The following is an 18,742-nucleotide window of genomic DNA, read 5'->3' on the forward strand; positions in this document are numbered from 1 at the left end:
ATGGGTCTCCTTAACACATTTTCTTCCTGTTCTTCTAGGAACTGTAGCCATATCCTAGCCCCAAATGAACTAGAATACAGTGAGGCTTGATTTATTATTAACAATTTTGAGTAAACTATTTTTAAGAGCAGTTTTAGGTTCACAGCAAAATTGAGCTGAAAGTACAGAGATTTCCGATGTACCCGCTGCTCCCACACATACATAGCCTCCCCCATTATCAATATCCCCCGCCAGAGTGCCACAGTTGCTACAACTGATGAACCCACACTGACACCTCATAATTACCCAAAGTCTATAGTTGACACTGGCGTTCGCTCTTGGTTTTGTACAACTCTGAGGGCTTCGACAAATGCATCCACCATTACAGTATCATACACATCGTAGTTTCACTGCCCTAAAAATCCTCTGTGCTCCAGCAAGGCTAGATTTTTAAGGGCGAAAAGAGAGGGAAAGAAAAAAGTGTGCATCGCAGAGGCTCGACCCAACTCCCAAGCCTAGTTTGTTCCGAAGTTCAGCAGCTCCCGGCTGTCCCATCTCTCCCAGTGCGGCCCCGGTCAGGTTCCTCCTCTTTTTGTTTAAGTGTCAAACAAATGGGTTTCCTGTTGACACTGAAATATCGTGAAAGGGCAGGAAGAGGCCAGGCCACCTCCTCTTTGTCCTCTTCCTATCCCTTTTATTTATTTTGCACACGTTTGTTTGGGTCGAGCGGGTGTTTCCAGCGTGTGTGGCTGTGGGGCGGCCTTAGGGGCCGGTAACCCCTCCCCGCGGAGGCGAGGCAGGGCCTGAACCCGCCCGATCCGCGGTGAAGCTCTGCGGGGCGGGGAAGGGAAAGAGGAAGGGGGAAGAAAGCCGGAGTGGGAGTGGGAAAGGCCAGGGATTTAGAGGCCGCCGGGCCGCCACAAAGAGGCGGGGAATCGGCTCGGCCAGCGCCCGGCCGCTGCCCCGGCGGCTGCAGGTGGAGTTCGCGGAGGTGGCCATTTCCGCAGCTGCCGCCGACGCCTCCTCTGCGGGAGCCGCCTTCCCCGCGGCCCGAAGGTGGTGGCCCGGGGTGCCGGGGCCCGAGTTCTGGGGCGCCGGGGCCGCAGCTCGCCGGCTATCCAGCGGCTGCGCCCCGCGCCTCGCCCATGGCTGAAGGCCGGCGGCGGGAGGACGAGGAGGAAGAGCTGCGCGAGCGCCGCGAGCTTGGTGGCCAGCGCCGCGCCCGGGGCCGTGCGCTCTCGGGCCACTCGGCCGCAGGTGAGAGGCGCGGGCGCGGGGGACCGGGCGACGGGGACCCTGGGCTGCGCGCTCTGGGGCCGGGCGGGTCCTGCCCCGGACGGCGGCAGCTCATTCACGCGCCGGGATGGGACCGGCACCTTTAACTCTCGGAGGCGAGGCCAGAGCCGGGGAGGGTGGCCTTTCCATCGCCATCCCCACTTTCCGGCCGAGCCCCGAGGAATATTCAGACCCGTTTCTGACTGCTAGTGGTCGTGCAGCTGAAACTCCAGATTTTCCGTGCACACTAAATCCAGGAGCTGCCGGCTTGGGACTTGTGGCCTGGGTGATAACTTATCTCTGGGTGAGTCAGAGGCCAGTGGCCATCTCGGTGGACCACGACTCCTCCCGAGGGGTTTGCCAGCGCCGCCGCAGCCGGGTCAGAGCACGTGCTCATAACTGAGTCAAATCTTGTTTCGGCGTCCCTTGAACTTCGGACCTGTGACACCCACCCCTCCCCCTCTCCCTCAGCCGCTGAGCTCACCAGTTTTCGATAGGACTTGTTTTCGTTATTTGTGAGACCCTCCCCCACACAAACAGAAGTCCAGAACGTAGCATCCCAAAAGGCCATTCATTTGGGCTGAGAATCATTTCCGGGCCTATAATTACTTTCATGATACTGTGTTTTGGGTACATAAAAGCGGCACGGATCAAATAGTTTGGCGCAGTAGTGGAAGACTGAATAAGTATAGATCCACACCCCTTCCCTCTTCCCGGGCCGCTTTTCAATCAAACATAATAGAGAGGAAATTCTTTGGCCTTTGGTTCTAACCGGGTAATCCGAGTTATCTGAAAGCCAGAGGGAAGAACAAACCTAGGGGGACCGGCAACAACAGGGAGATAGGGAAGTGAGAGAGTTCGAGAACGATTCACTGAGAGTCTCGTTAGGAAGTGGAATAGAGCGACTATTCCATGAAGTGGAGAAGCTTTTCTGTGTGACTCCTTTAACCACTAAGAGAAAGTTGGAAAAATAGGGAAGAGAGTGTATCTGTGCGGAACAAATAGAAAGTAGGATGAAAGGAAAACTTGCGAAGAACATCTTAAGAAATGGTCCATTTGATGCCCTTGGTAGAATCTTGGAACCATAAAAATAATTCTCCATGCTCATTACTACAGCTTCTCATCAAAGTAAGGCATTTGACTGTCTGTATGAACACCAGTTTTCAGCATAATTGGTAGTTTTGTTCAGTGTGAACCCAGACCTAGTGAAATAATGAATAGTTGCTGGGTATAAGTGAAGATTTCTTGCAAGAATACAATGAAAAAACTTTACAAAGATACACCGCCATTGACCTATGGTTTTAAATAGGGTAGGCCACCTTGGATTCCTGTTACCTTCAGCAGAAAGCATCACTTGCACAAGAGACTGTACAGTGAAGAACTATTTTGGAGTTCAGACTAGTTGTGATCCAGATGTGTTTATCATTTAGTTGCAATATTTGCATTTATTCCAAGGCTGGTTGAAATGGCATTTTGTAATTAGTTTTCACCAGTTCCCTAATTTCCCAAGACTGGCAAAGGCTTTTCTAGGTTCTTTGATAATATTTTGCTGAGACATGGCATTGTGTACTTTTTGCATTCAGTAATTGGTGTTCGTAGTTTTCTAACCATTTATATGCCCTTTCTTCATTAAAGGGTGTGAGGACAATGATGTTATGGAATGGGTAAGAGGGTTAAATTTGTAATGTTTGGATTTATTTCTTTTGGAATAAATTATTTAATAGTTACATTTCTTTACAAGCTGAGCTCCACTTCCCCCTTGTTAAACCTTGTTTAACATGCTTTTCAGATACCAACACATTCCTTACCAAGCATGGGCATTTGTTAGTTATGTCTGTGCTAGATGTTGCTTTCTTCCAAGTGAGAGGGTATGAACTGACACAGAAGCTTCATGTTTTTTTCGCATCACCTTTTTAGTTTTTCACTTTTTTTCTGATCTCAGTGCTCCATCCTTCCCTTACCATTTTACAGTCTAAAGATTTTCCTTTTCTTTGGTCTCACATAGCCTGATAACCATAAACCTGGGGTTTATGGACTTAAGGTAGTCTGTGAACTCTTCCTTTTCTCCCTGCTAAATTTTGGAGTGGTTGTGTAATTCCATTTATTTATTTTTACAACATATTACAAAAAAAAAATACAAAATTTGTAAATTATAAAGTTAAAAACTCTTGTAACTCATGCTCAAGTCAAAAAAGAGTATATAGTCAGTTCCTTAGAAATGGAGTCCCATCCCTGCCAGATTTAGCCTCCTCTCTTCCCTAGAGGTTACCATTTTGTTTAACCTTTGTGATTATTTCCTTTTTTTTTTTCTGTACAGTTTTACCCTACACATATGTATCCCTATAAAATATTATTTAGTTTTACCTTTTTAAAATCATATGAGTGGAATCATCCTGTATTTTATCAACCTAACAGCAAGCAAGTAATGACTTGAGATTATGAAATGTCTGGAATGAGTTATTTTCATTAAAAGGCCAAGAGCCCCAGGCAGGTTCTGAGCACAGGACAGTCTTTGTAGGGCATCCTTAGGAAGTAAGTGTGTGTGTATTTTTAAAATTATATTAAGAAAATTGGGTTTGATTAATCACAATTTCATCTTACAACAAAGGATGATAATTGATCTGGTGCTCACCTTCTTTATAAAATGTATTTGTTATGTTTCACAGCTTTTAAAGTAATAAAATATCTTCAACATGATGCTAAAATAATTTTTTTTTGTCAGAATTATAGGCAATGAAGTATTGAGGTCAATTCAGTGAAGGTTAATTCTTTTTTTTTAGGCAGTCTCGCTTTGTCACCCAGGCTGAAGTGTAGTGGCATGGTCATGGCTCACTGCAACCTCCACCTCCCAGGTTCAAGCGATTCTTATGCCTGTCTCCTGAGTAGCTGCGATTACAAGTACACACCACCATGCCTGGCTAATTTTTGTATTTTTAGTGGAGATGGGGTTTCACCATGTTGGCCAGGGTGGTCTTGAACTCCTCCCACTTTGGCCTCCCAAAGTGCTGGGATTACAGGCATGAGCCACCGTGCCCGGCCAGCGACGGTTAATTCTGTAGCAGTTCATGATTCATGAGATTAATAAGCAGACATAGGAAAGTAAATGAGCAGAAAGTATTCCATTGTTTGGGTTTCATGCACCAATGCTAAGGTGTCGTAAATCTGGTATGATGTGAAATATTTACTATTGATAGTAGTATCCAAATAATTGCCTGACCTGACAGAGAGTGGTGATAATATGAAAGAACATATTACCACCAATATGAAAGTGGTGGTAATATGAAACACAACACCTGAATTCTTGGAGTATCTTACTAATCCACCAAATGCCCATCATAAATAAGGAAGAGAGGATGTGGGTACACTAATCCAGTGGTTCTCAAACTTTTGCCACATGTATCAGGCCTTGTACACACTCAGTATCTGGTCACTTGGACTGGGATGGGGCCTGAGAATTTTCATTTTTAACACATTCCCAGGTGATACTGATGCTGCTGGTTCAAAACGATGATGCAATTTGCAAACTCTCATGTAATTAAGAGAGAAATCACACCCCGACACTGATTTTTACATTCTAAGAAATAGTTCCTTTTGCTAATTTGTCCTTTTTAGTAGATCAGATGAAAACCCATGAGATAAACATGGAGATTTCCACAGACTAACATGTAAGACTTAGTTTCCATTGTGGGTTTCCTCAGTAGCTTCAAGGATTTCATGGTTGATTTATATAGGCTGGCATTTATGATCAACTTCATTTTTGTTTCTTGTTTTTTTCTTTGTGTTATTGATTTTGTATTCTTCATTTTATCTTCACAATTAAGATTGGCGTGTTAGTGCAACTGTGTTAGTGCTAGTTAGTGCTAGCCAAGGGCAAGAAATGGAGGCTGGGGGGAATAGGCAGACAAGATTGGGTGACCACCTCTTCCCAGTTTCCCAGGACTGTTTCTGCTTTTAAAACTGAAAATTCTACACTGTTGGTGGGAGTGTAAATTAGTTCAACCATTGTGGAAGACAGTGTGGTGATTCCTCAAGGACCTAGAAATAGAAATTCCATTTGACTCAGCAATCCCATTACTGGGTATATATCCAAAGGATTATAAATCGTTCTACTATAAGGACACATGCACACGAATATTCATTGCAGCACAGTTTACAATAGCAAAGACCTGGAACCAACCCAAATGCCCATCAATGATAGACTGGACAGGGAAAATGTGGCACATATACACCATGGAATATTATGCAGCCATCAAAAACGATGAGTTCGCGTCCTTTGTAGGGACATGGATGAATCTGGAAACCATCATTTTCAGCAAACTGACACAAGAACACAAAATCAAACACCGCATGTTCTCACTCATAGGTGGGTGTTAAACAATGAGAACACATGGACACAGGGAGGGGAGCACTACATACTGGGGTCTGTTGGGGGGAAATAGGGGAGGGACAGTGGGGAGTGGGGAGTTGGGGAGAGATAGCATGGGGAGAAATGCCAGATATAGGTGAAGGGGAGGAAGGCAGCAAATCACACTGCCACGTATGCACCTCTGCAACACTCTTGCATGTTCTTCACATGTACCCCAAAACCTAAAATGCAACAAAAATAAATAAATAAATAAATAAATAAACTGAAAATTCTAGCCTGGCCAATATGGCAAAACCCTGTCTCTAGTAAAAATAGAAAAATTTAGCTGGGCATGGTGGCTGGTGCCTATAATCCCAGCTACTTGGGAGGCTGAGACAGGAGGATTGCTTGAACCTGGGAGGCAGAGGTTGCAGTAAGCCCAGATCACGCCACAGCACTCCAGCCTGGGAGACAGAGCGATACTCTGCCTCAGGAAACAAAAACAAAACAAACAAGAACTGAAAGTTTCCATTCATGGAAACTCTTCAGTCCCAGGTAAATCAAGGATAGTCACCCTTGTGGAAGGATAGCTTGGGTAGGGGGAAGAAGGGAGAATAAAGCCTACTGACAATGTTATTTATACTAATATCCCTGCTTTAGTCCAGGTGCTTTTTTTCACTCAACAGTAAGTTTGTAAGATTTATTTGTTTTGTTACATGTAGCTGTAGGGTGTTTGTTTGTTTGTTTGTTTGTTTAGACAGTCTTGCTCTGTCACCCAGGCTAGAGTGCTTTGGTGTGATCTCGGTTCACTGCAACCTCCGCCTTCCAGACTCAAGCGATTCTCCTGCCTCAGCCTCCCAAGTAGATGGGACTAAGGTGTGCACTACCATGCCCGGCTAAGTTTTGTATGTTTAGCAGAGACGGGATTTTGCCATGTTGCTCAGGCCGGTCTCGAACTCCTGACCCCAGGTGATCCACCTGCCTTGGCCTCCCAAAGTACTGGGATTACAGGCGTGAGCCACTGTGCCCAGCTGGTGTTTTTGTTTTCATTGTATAACTATATACCACAACTTTTTGCCTATTATTTTTTATTGATTTATTGGAGTTTTTTATTTACCCAGGAATCTCAACGTTTGTTGGTTATGTGTGTTACAAATATCCTCTTCCATTCTGGCTTACTTTTTCATTTTCTCTATGGTTTCTTTTGATGTGGAAAGTCTTCATTTTAGTATAGATGAATTTATGAATCTTTTCCTTTATAATTTATGTCTCTTCTTCCTCACCCCCATTAAGAACATGACTTCTATCCAAGGTCATGAAAATATTCTTCTATATCTCCTTTATTGTCCCCTAAAAGTTTTGTAGCTTTCCTTGGGGAGAAATGCTGTAGCTTCCATCAGATTCTCAAACAGATTTGAGAATCTCTGTCTGACATACAACATTTTAATATTATTTCTCCAAAGGGAGGATATACATAATTCTGGATCCTACCCCCAGCATCTGGAAGAGTAGTAGGCACAAAGTAGGGCTTATTAAATACTAAATAAATTTACTCTTTCTGTATTTTGATGTGTTTATGGTAAATCCTGGAAGGACTGATATAACTATTCTCTGTTGTGCTTTGAGTAAACTAACTTGAGTATCATCAATACGAGGGCACAGAAGAACATTCACTGTGTTCATGGTATACCAGGTGCATCTTTATGTTATCACCTGTGAGGTAGGTATTATTTTCTTCATTTTAACATTGAAAAAACTGATGCTCACAAACATTTAAGCAACTTGTCCACAGTCCCCCAGCTAGTAAATACTAGAATGGTGATTTGAATGCAGGGTTTTTTGAAGTGGAATTCCGTGTTTTGTCAGATGATCACACTGACTGCTAATACAAGTCAGTTACACAAGTCAGTTACTATTGATGCTCCACACATTTACACCTGCATGCTGCTTGCTGTATTTTAGAAGTATTTTACATTTATGTGGTGCTTTTCTACTTCTGAAGGGCTTTCAAAACTGCATTCATTTGGATTCTTACAATAACCTGAGAGGGAAGAGAGTAAGTTTTATTATTTCCATTTTAAAGATGAGTAAACAGACTCAGAAATGTTAGACTTTCTCTAAAATTTCACAACTAGGTATAACTGAACCTCAGTCGCCTTTATTGTGTGTTGCAAGTCGTAGAATTTTTTTAGTTGATTCATATAACATGTCGGGTCATATCCTCTCAGAGTTTGTGGCTAGTTAGATAGTTTTGAAAACTGCATTAGTTCTCTGGACCACCAGCTTACTGTTTTTTGTTATTAGAATTCCAAAGTTGTCTAATTTATTTTAAGAAAGTTATTTTAAGTTCCATGGAAACTATGAATATATTTACATGTTGTTTAAAAATCCTGTACTCATCATGTTCTTTTTTTAAGACAATCTCATTCTGTCATCAGGCTGGAGTGGAGTGGCATGATCTTGGCTCACTGCAATCTCCGCCATCCAGGTTCAAGCAATTCTCCTGCCTCAGCCTCCTGAGTAGCTGGGATTACAGGTGTATGCCACCACGCCCAGCTAATTTTTATATTTTTAGGAAAGATGGGGTTTCACAATGTTGGCCAGGATGGTCTCGATCTCTTGACCTCGTGATCTGCTTGCCTCGGTCTCCCAAAGTGCTGAGATTACAGGCATGAGCCACTGCACCCAGCCTAATCATCATTTTCTTTAAGAAGACCTGGGCCAGGCACAGTGGCTCACACCTGTAATATCAGCACTTTGGGAGGCTAATGTGGTTGGTCACCTGAGGTCAGGAGTTCAAGACCAGCGTGGCCAACATGATGAAACCCCATGTCTACTAAGAATACAAAAAATTAAATAAAAAAAAAAAATACAAAAAATTAGCTGCATGGTGGCAGGCGCCTGTAATCCCAGCTACTTGGGAGGCTGAGGCAGGAGAATCACTTCAACCCGGGAGATAGAGGTTGTAGTGAGCCAAGATCGCGCCGGTCTAGACAACGAGAGTGAAACTCCAGTCTAGACAACAAGAGTGAAACTTCATCTCAAAAAAAAGAAAAAAAAAAAAAGAGGCCTGTCTAGTTCTCCTCATCGATATAATGTGTGCAAAATGGTGCCAAAAAATACTGGTAATACAAAAAGATATATAAAATAGGCTCCCTGCTTTTAAAGACGATGCCACAGAATTAGGGAAGGTAAGACTATTACACTTTAAAGAAGATAATTAAGACTATAAAGAATATAAAGTAGTCCATGGTGGGTATCAATCTGACCTGAGAGAATCAGACTCTCTTGGCTCATGTTTTGGCTCGCCACTGGCTAATTCTGTGACCTTGGACAAGTTACCTAACATCTCTGCTTCCATTCTTTATTTATAATTTGAATAATAATAAATCCTATTGCATTGGGTTTGAAGACTGAATGAGTTAATGTATATAATGTCCTTAGAACATGGCCAAGCCCATAGTAAATACCTACAAAGTTATTAGCACCTTTTTTTTTTTTTTTTTTTAAAGAGACGGGGTCTCGCTACGTTGCCCAGGCTGGAGTGCAGTGGCTTTTCACAGGCATGATCCCACTACAGATCAGCACGGGAGTTTTGACCTGCTCCGTTTCCGACCTGGGGCGGTTCACCCCTCCTTATGCAACCTGGTGGTCCCCGGCTCCCGAGAGGTCATCATATTGATGCTGAACTTAGTGACGATACCCAATTGGCATAGTGCACTACAGCCCAGAACTCCTGGACTCAAGCAGTCCTCCTATCTCAGCTTCCCGAGTAGCTGGGACTATAGGTACATGCCACTGCACCCGGCTATTAGCACTTATTGTCTCCTTTTTGTTATCATTGTTAAAATATTTCACAGTTGAGTCTGCATTTTTCTTCACTTGAGAATAGTTATGAATTTCATGTTGGCAGAGGAAAAAGAAGGTAAATCTGCTGTGTCATCATTTAATAATCAAATGTAGTTACTTTTCTTTGGAGTTCATGTATCTCTTGGAAATATCTTAATGCTATAGGACTCCCAAAGACTGAGGCTAGTTCTTTCTTTTGTGTTTCTTAAGCCATATGAATTACTCTAACATGGCCTATTAGTAATATTCAGCTTTTCTTTTTTTTTTTTTTTTCAAGACGGAGTATCCATCTGTTGCCCAGGCTGGAGTACAGTGGCATAATCTCAGCTCACTACAACCTCCACCTCCCAGGTTCAAGTGATTCTTCTGCCTCAGCCTCCCAAGTAGCTGGGATTACAGGTGCCTGCGACCATGTTAGCTAATTTTTGTATTCTTAGTAGAGACAGGGTTTCACCATGTTGGCCAGGCTGGTCTCAAACTCCTGACCTCAGGTGATCTGCCTGCCTCAGTCTCCCAAAGTGCTTGGATTATGGGTGTGAGCTACTGCGCCCAGCCAGTGTTCAGCTTTTCTTTATTGTCCACTGAAAGCTCATTATTGTGACATAATCAATTATGTTCAAAGTGATTTCAGCAAATCAGAGGTGAGTTGACGATCCTGTGACCCTATTTTTAACCACAGTGCATCCCTTCATTCTGTTTTCTTTCCCCCTTTGGCACTATTCATCCAGCACTCCTATAACTTCACTGGCATATTATATCCTGGGGACAACATATTCACTGTTTTCCCTTAGGTCATTTCAGCTTTTCGTCCAATGGTGCTTCGAGACTAATCCTTTGAATACTTGGTTCTAATCTCATCTGTCGATTAGCTTTGTAGCATCCAGCAGTTTGTAGCATCTTTCTGGGCCTTAGCTTTTGCTTTATTAATTGAAAGGATGAGGCTTCCAACTTTACATTTTACAGTTCTAGAAGATGAGCAGAAAAATAACTTCTGACCTGGTTTACAGAGGTTTGTCCATGTGCTATGTTAGATCTTGGACAGTTTCTCCTGGGCTCCCTGTGAACTGCTCCACTGGTGCACAAGAAGCCAAAGGGGCAAAGCTCAGGACAGTGTCTCCCTGGCGAGGGCAATTACATTGGCATAAGTTGTCTAGCATAACTTGTCATGCAGACCCCTTTTCAAGATAGCAGATTCCTTCACTGATAATGTGGCAGTGTTCCCCTTCTCAATGGAAGACATGGAATGTGTTCTAGGGGAATTTATAGCACTTGACATGTGTATGAAGGAAATGCTGCTATCAATTAATAGCCAATGCTGCTAACAAGAGGAAAATACGTGTCTGGTAGTTTCAGGGCATAGGTCAGGGTAAAGGTTGAGGAGGAAGCTTGGATAGCTTGACACAGGGCAGGCAGGAGAAGGCTCTGGCAGAGGCCTGGCCCCCTTGTATAGAAGAAGCTGGAATGAGTCCTTGCTCCTCAGGGCCTGGAACTGTAATCTTGTCTTTGTGGTGAGGATGGGCTCATGGGGGTGGGGGTAGGAGCTGCGGACCATTCTTTTCCTTCTTTTTTCTTTTTAAAAATAAAATGTGTTCCAAGTTATACCAAGGGAAAAAAATGAATTGAGAAAAAAAATAAATTTAGAAAAATTTGTTTTTTAGACTTGTTTTGAGTTACAGAAAAATTATGAAGATAGTATGAAGAGTTCCCATATACTCCACATCCTGATTATTAGCATCTTACATTAGTATGATAGATTTGTCACAATTAATGAACTAATATTGATATATGATTGGCTAAGCTCCATACTTGATTCAGATTTGCTTAGTTTTTGCTTAATGTTTTTTTTTATGTGTGTTGCGGTATCCCATGTAGGAGACTATATTACATTTAGTTGTCATGTCTCCTGAGGCTCTCCTTGGCTATGAGAGTTTATGATTTTCCTTGATTTTGATGACCCTTACAGTTTTGAAGAGTACTGGTCACATGTTTTATATGTTGTCCCTCTGTTGAGATTTGTCTGATATTTTTCTCATGATCAGACTGGCATATGGGTGTTTGAGAGGAAGATCACAGGTAAAGTGCCATTTTTGTCACAATTCAAGGGTACATATTATTATCACAACTTATCTGTTGGTATTGACCTTGATTACCTGGCAGAGGTAGTGTTCGTGAAGTTTCTTTGCTCTGAAGTTACTCTTTTTGGCATTGGCGTCCACTCTCCCTCCTTCACTGCAAGACCCCATTGCAGTAGTCCTTAAAAAGAATTTTTTTTAAAAAAAAGTTAAGCCTTTTTTCTCTTTTCCCATACAGTACATGGAAGTAAGGAAAGTCACTATGGAGTAAGAGTTATGCTCCACTTAAGGAGTAAAGAGGTATGCTATACTGCTTTAAAGGTAGAGTATCTACACGATTTTTCCAGAACTATTTTGAATGAGAGAGGCCCATTTTTTTTGTAGAAATGGGGTCTTGCTATGTTGTTCAAGCTGGACTCAAACTCCTGGGCTCAAGGGATCTTCCTGCCTCTGCCTCCCAAGTAGCTGGGATTGCAACCACACACCACTGCACCAGCGTAAATTCTTTAATACACCCTTAGTTTGTTTGGTCTCTCCAAAGATCTGTTTAGGATTGTCTCTAGGCCCCTCGTTGGAGAATGTAAGCTCAATTTCTCCATCCTAATTCTGTCTAAAATATCTGATTTGTATGGATGTCTGGGAGATAATTTCATTTTATAATTAGAAAAGGCATGAAATACATTTGTCTGATTGAGGTGACCTATGACTAAGACTCATTTACACTAGAGTCCTCTGTCAGCAGGTACAAATGACTAATAAATTCCTTTCCAATTTTGGAAATGGAGAAGAAGTTAGAGTAGGAAAGGAATTTGGAAAAGCACTGGGCTAAGATAATCAAATAACAAGTTAATATTTATTATGCACTGGGTGCTGAAACAGTTCCAGTTGTTTTCAGTGTATTTTTCTCATTTAGTCCTGTACCAATCCTATGAAGTAGGTGTGACTGTTTCCTTCTGTTTTTTTTGTTTTTAACCATTTGTTTCTTTGAAATGGAGTCTCCCTCTGTCACCCAGGTTGGAGTGCAGTGGTGAGATCTCGGCTCATGCAACCTCTGCCTCCCAGGTTCAAGTGATTCTCCTGCCTCAGTCTCCCGAATAGCTGGGACTACAGGCACGTGCCACCATGTCCAACTAATTTTTTTTGTTTTAATTAGAGACCGGGTTTCACTGTGTTAGTAAGGATGGTCTCGATCTCCTGATCTCATGATCCACCTGCCTCGGCCTGCCAAAGTGCTGGGTTTACAGGTGTGAGCAACCACCCTGCCTTTTTTTTTTTTTTTTTTTTTGAGACAGAGTCTTTCTCTGTTGCCCAAGCTGAAGTACATTGGCATGATCTTGGCTCACTGCAACCTCTGCCTCCCAGGTTCAAGCAATTTTCCTGCCTCAGCCTCCTGAATAGCTGGAATTACAGGTGCACGCCACCACGCCTGGCTATTTTTTTTGTTTTTGGTAGAGACAGGATTTCACCATGTTGGCTAGGCTGGTCTCAACCTCCTGACCTCAGGTGATCTGCCCACCTTGGCCTTCCAAAGTGCTGGGATTACAGTCATGAGCCACTGCGCCTTGCCCTGTTTCCTTCATTTAGCAGATGAGGAACCTGAGGCCCAGAAATAGTAAATAGTCTCCTCAAGGTCACACAGCAAGTGAGTGACAGAATAGGATTCTGTGGCATATACTCCTGGTTGCCTCTTTTTCCTCATTTCCTCCTTTTTTGGTCAATGGAACCCCTGTATTTCTGGATGTGGCAGTGTACCTGCCTATGAAGCTGCTACCTCCAGCCTGTTAATGAGATACAAATAAAAGTTGTTGAGTGGCATTGCCAGGAAAGCTCTTTAAGGGGGTTCCCGTAACTGCATAGAATACCGTTTTCCCCTTATCACCTTCCTCCCATGTCCTACCAGGAACAAGGCTGTGTAGCTCACAGTAGCCATCCTGGGCCATGAGGCTACTTTGAGGTTGAAGCCAAGCACTGAGAATGGTGGAGCAGAAAAACAGATGGCCCTGTAGTCGCTACTGATAACAGAGTCACCATATGAGTTTTGATTGCCTGCCTGCCTCCTCCTTTATTTGGAAGGAAGGAACAAGAAATTCTAGCTTCTTTAAGTCCCGGTTATCGTAGGCCTCAACTGGCAGCTGATGGCAATTCCTAACTGATAGATTCTAACTTGATCTTATTGTTTCTTACCACCAAGCTGTAATATACTTTGTTATAATGAAGTTACCCTAAGATCCCTAGATTCTTGTTGCTATTTTGTACTTTACTATAGTGTGACCTGGGACACATCGATTAGGTTTTATGAGGCCCCTGCTCCACCATTTTTTTACATCTTTGGAATGGGACTTATTCGTGCTCTAACTACTCTGAAGGCTCATTATGGGGGACATGCTTGTAAACTTCATGTGTTCATGTGTGATGTGTAGTTTTTGAAGGTGGTTGTGGCCATCCTTGGGCAAGCTGAAGGGTACCAAAAAGGAAGCTTTTAGAATATGAATATAGTTTTCTGGTTTTGTCATTTTGCCTAGTGCCAACTTAATTCAGAATAAATAAATAGAAGCTGTGAAGGGAGGTGATGCTGTCCCTGCTCTGATGCATTGGAGCAGATTAACAGTTGCATTGCTGATGAGCCTTAGAATGCATGCCAGGGCTGCTGCACAGGACTGAGAGTTCATTTGTTTTCAATATGGCTGCCTTCATTATACTGGAGCTTTGTTTCCAGAAGATACATTAATCAAGGAATCATTATACTGGATGATAGTTAACTGCTTTTTCTCTGAGAGCTGGCCAAGAACAAAGGGCTCAGAAGAAAATGTTTGCACAAGATGTGGAGAATTAGTTTTTCTGGCAATAAATGTCAGCATTTCCAAATGGTCCTTTGAAACTAGTGCAGAGGTGTTCACATAACACTCAAAGGCCCCAGCATAGGGCCACCCATGTAAATGATCCTGTCTTATCTTGCCACCACACCCTTTGTTTCTTCATTCCTTCACAACAACTCCCCTCAACATACACACTAGCTCAGTGGAGACTACTGGAGCTATCTGGAGATTACAAGGTAGATTCATTTCTTAGTTAAAGTGTAACTATTGCCAGTGGAGGGTGCGTCTGGAAGTGGGGTTCATTTGGAATAAAGAATGCTCTTGCAAGTTTTAAAATGCGCACAGCTTGGGCAACAAAGCAAGACCCCATCTTTATAAAAAATAAAATAAATTAGCTGGGCCCAGTGATGTGTGCCTATAGTCCCGGCTACTCCGAAGGCTGAGGCAGGAAGATTGCTTGAGCCCAGGTGTTTGAAGCTGCTGTGAGTCATGATTGCGCCACTGCACACCAGCCTGGGTGACAGAGCAAAACCTTATCTCTAAAATAAAATGTGCAAACTTCTATTTGAATATTACTCTTAATTAGATGCTTAATAATGTGGCATGCCTTTATATCACAAGTAACATTTTATCTCCCACCTTGTTCCATTCCTGTTTCTCCTCCATAGAAAGTTTCATGAGGTATTCAATTTTGTAACATGGCTTGGTATTTCTCACCTCTCTGTGGCAATGGGAACTCTAAAGAGTGCTTCTCAGACTTTGTCTCCAGATCACCTGGAGATCTTGTTCAAATGCAGATATGATGTAGTAGATTTTGGGTAGATTCCTGCAGATCAGCCTCCCGAGTAGGTGGGATTACAGGCGCTTGCTACCACACTCGGCTGATTTTTGTATTTTTAAAGTAGAGACAGGGTTCCTCCATGTTGGCCAGGCTGATCTCAAACTCCTGATCTCATGTGATCTGCCCGCCTGGGCCTCCCAAAGTGCTGGGATTAGAGACGTGAGCCACTGCGCCCGGCCAACTTTGCATTTCTAACAAGGTCCCAGTGATGCTGCTGCTGGTGGTCCCTGGGCCACATTTTGAGTAACAAGGCCCTCAGTTGTCTCTTCTATAGGGCCAGGCTTCTCATCTCTTGGCAGGACATCAGAATCAAATTCAAAGCTTTAAAAAAGACATGCTCGTAATCCCACCCTCAGATTTCCAGATTCATTACTTCTGGAATAGTTGCTGAGGTACTGGAATTTTAAAGTTGTAAGTAAGGTGAGAATCACTAGCTTAGTATTTTATTTAAAAATATGATGTTGATTAATTTCGGTGTGATTTCTTATAATTTGAACTGTTAGGTTTTTCCATCTTAAGTAATTCATGTTGTGATAACTTTTATTCAAACAGAATAAACAGGATAATACCTGTTTATTCTGCATAATACCATGCATTTTTCATTTCCCCCCTTTTTCAGCTTTGTTGAAGTATAATTAACAAATGAAAATTGAATATATTCAAGATGTACAAAATGATTACTACAATCAAGCTAATTAAAATATCCCTCACCTCACATAGCTATCTTTTTTTGTTTGTTTATTACTGTGAGGATACTTAAATTCTACTCTTACAGCAAGTTTCAAATATAATACATTATTATTAATTATAGTCACCATGCTATATATTTGGCACCTGGAACTTATTCATTTTATGACTAAACATTTATACCTTTAAACAACACCTCCCCATTTCCCCTACCCTCACAACTCCTGGTAACCACTCTTCTACTCTCTGGTTTTCTCTTTCTTTCTTTTTTTGAGACAACGACTCGCTTTGCAGTGGCGCAGTCTCTGTTCACTGCAACCTCTGCCTCCCGGGTTCAAGCGATTCTCCTGCCACCGCCTCCTGAGTAGCTGGGACTACAGGCGTGCGCCACCACGTCCAGCTAATTTTTGTATTTTTAGTAGAGATGGGGTTTCACCATATTGGCCAGGATGGTCTTGATCTCTTAACCTCATGATCCACCTGCCTCAGCCTCCCAAAGTGCTGGGATTACAGGCGTGAGCCACCGCACCTCGCCTCTCTGGTTCTTTTTTTTTTTTTTTTTTTTTTTAAATTTTTGAGACAGGGTCTCACTCTGTTGCCCAGGCTGTAATGCAGTGGTGCAATCATGGCTCACTGATGACTTGACCTCCCAGGCTCAAATGATCTTCCCACCTCAGCCTCCTGAGTAACTAGGACTACAGGGACATGCCCTGCTAAGTTTTTATGTCAAAAAATTTTTTGTAGAGCTAGGGTCTTGCTATTTTGCCCAGGCTGGCCTCGAACTCCTGGTCTCAAGTCATCCTCCATTTTGGACTCCCAAAGTGTTGTGATTACAGGCATGAGCCACTGTCTCCAGCCTATTCTCTGCTTTTATGAGTTTGATGTTTTTAAGATTCCACATATAAGTGAGATCATGCAGTATTGGTCTTTCTGTATCTGGCTTATTTCACTTACCATAATGTCCTCCAGGTTCATCCATGTTGTCACAAGTGGCAGGATTTCCTTCTTTTTTTCCTCTAAACAGGTTCTTGCTCTGTCACCCAGGCTGGAGTGCTGTGGCATGATCACGGTTCACTGCAGCCTTGACTTTCTGGGCTCAAGTGATCCTCCCATCTCAGCATCTCAAGAAGCTGGGACTACACAGGCTCTCACTACCATGCCAAGCTGATTATTATTATTATAATAATTTTTTTGTAGAGATGCAGTCTCACTGTGTTGCCCCGGCTGGATTTTCTTCTTTTTAAAGGCTGAATAGAATTCCAATGTGTGTGTATACATATACATATATATACTTATTTATATACATATTTATATATATATGTATACACACACAACCACATTTTGTTTATCCATTCGTCATCAGACACTTAGGTTGTTTACATATCCTGGCTATTGTGAATAATGCTGCAGTGAACATGGGAGTGCAGATATCTCTCTGAGATAGTGATTTATTGGTCAGGTGCCATGGCTCATACCTGTAATCCCAGCACATTGGGAGGCTGAGATGGGTGGATCATTTGAGATCAGGAGTTCGAGACCAGCTTGGTCAACATGGCAAAACCCCACCTATACTAAAAATACAAAAATTAGCCAGGTGTTTTGGTGTGCACCTGTAGTCCCAGCTACTCAGCAGGCCAAGGCACGAGAATCACTTGAACCCAGGAGACGGAGGTTGCAGTGAGCTGAGATCCCACCATTGACTCCTGCCTGGACAACAGAGTGAGTCTCAAAAAAAAAAAAAGAGAGAGAGAGAGAGAAAGAGAGAGAGAGAGAGATTTATTTCCTTTGGATGTATACCCAGAAGTGGCATTGCTGGATAGTAGTTCTGTTTTTAATTTTTTTGAGGAACCTCCATACTGTTTTCCATTTGGCTATACCAATGCACATGTAAGAGTTTCCTTTTCTTCACATCCTTGCCAACATGTATGTTTTGACTTTTTTTTTGGTGTGATAGGGTCTTGCTGTGTTGCCCATGCTGGAGTGTAGTGGTGTGATCATAGCTCACTGCAGCCTTAAACCACTGGGCTCAAACAATCCTCTTGCTTCTGTCTCCCGAGTAGCTGGGACTACAGGTGTGCACCACCACACCAGGTTAATATGTTTTTTTTTTTTTGGTAAAGACAGGGTTTTGCTATGTTGACCATGCTTGTCTTGCACTCCTGGCCTCAAGTTATCCTCCTGCCTCAGCCTCCCAAAGTGCTGGGATTACAGGCATGAGCCACTGTGCCCAGCTGACTTTCTTTTTGAGACAGGGTCTTCTCTGTCACCCAGGCTGAAGTGCAGCAGTGTCATCTCTGCTCACTATAGCCTTGACCTCCTGGGCTCAAGAAATCCTCCCATCCCAGCCTCCCAGGTAGCTGGGACTACAGGTGTGTGCCACCATACCCAGCTAATTTTTAAATTTTTTGTAGAGATCGAGTCTCAGTGTGTTGCCCAGGCTGGCCTAGAACTTCTAGGCTCAAGTAATCCTCCTGCCTCGGCCTTCCAAAGTGCTGGGATTACAGGAGCGGGTCCTTCGTCTATTTTAAAGTCTGTTTTTTTGTTGTTGTTTATTGTTCTTTTTTGCTATTGAATAGTATGAGTTCCTTATATATTTTGGATATTAACCCCTTATCAGATATATGGTTTGCAAATATTTTCTCCCATTCCATGGGTTTTCTTTTATTGTTTTTTTCGCTTTGCAGAAACTTTTTAGTTCTACCATGAATTTTATACAGGGATTTTAGTCAACTCCTCTATTATTTTATAGTCTGAGTAGGCTCCACATAAAGAATGGTGTAGTGAGTTACCATTGAAGTAACTGGAAAACACTGTATGTGTTTGTTGTTCTTTCAGCTTGCAAGAAACAGGCATGTTCACCTTAGGTGATGTAGGCTCA

The 18,742-nt window shown here is 42.7% G+C and overlaps 2 protein-coding genes across 3 annotated transcripts in view; one reads left to right on the top strand and one right to left on the bottom strand.

The window, feature by feature from the left end:
- Window positions 1–872: 872 nt before the first annotated feature.
- Window positions 873–18,742, top strand: part of SH3D19 (SH3 domain containing 19) — a 210,695-nt gene continuing 192,825 nt past the window's right edge. Inside the window, exon 1 of one of the 2 annotated variants that reach the window (XM_064383821.1) lies at window positions 873–1,236. In XM_064383821.1, the coding sequence (XP_064239891.1) occupies window positions 1,125–1,236 (112 nt within the window). In that variant the 5' untranslated portion in view covers window positions 873–1,124. Of the gene's footprint in view, window positions 1,237–9,518; window positions 10,090–18,742 lie in introns of those variants that run through there. The other variant, XM_064383823.1, reaches the window with a different exon arrangement.
- PRSS48 (serine protease 48) overlaps window positions 1,826–18,742 on the bottom strand; it is a 59,798-nt gene continuing 42,881 nt past the window's right edge. The window contains 1 exon segment of the mRNA XM_064384075.1: window positions 1,826–2,068. Within this exon segment, the coding sequence (XP_064240145.1) occupies window positions 1,826–2,068 (243 nt within the window).

The sequence above is a fragment of the Aotus nancymaae genome, unplaced genomic scaffold (genome assembly GCF_030222135.1).
Source record: "Aotus nancymaae isolate 86718 unplaced genomic scaffold, 86718_ANA_hifiasm-v0.15.2.pri h1tg000033l, whole genome shotgun sequence".
Lineage (NCBI taxonomy): Eukaryota > Metazoa > Chordata > Mammalia > Primates > Aotidae > Aotus > Aotus nancymaae.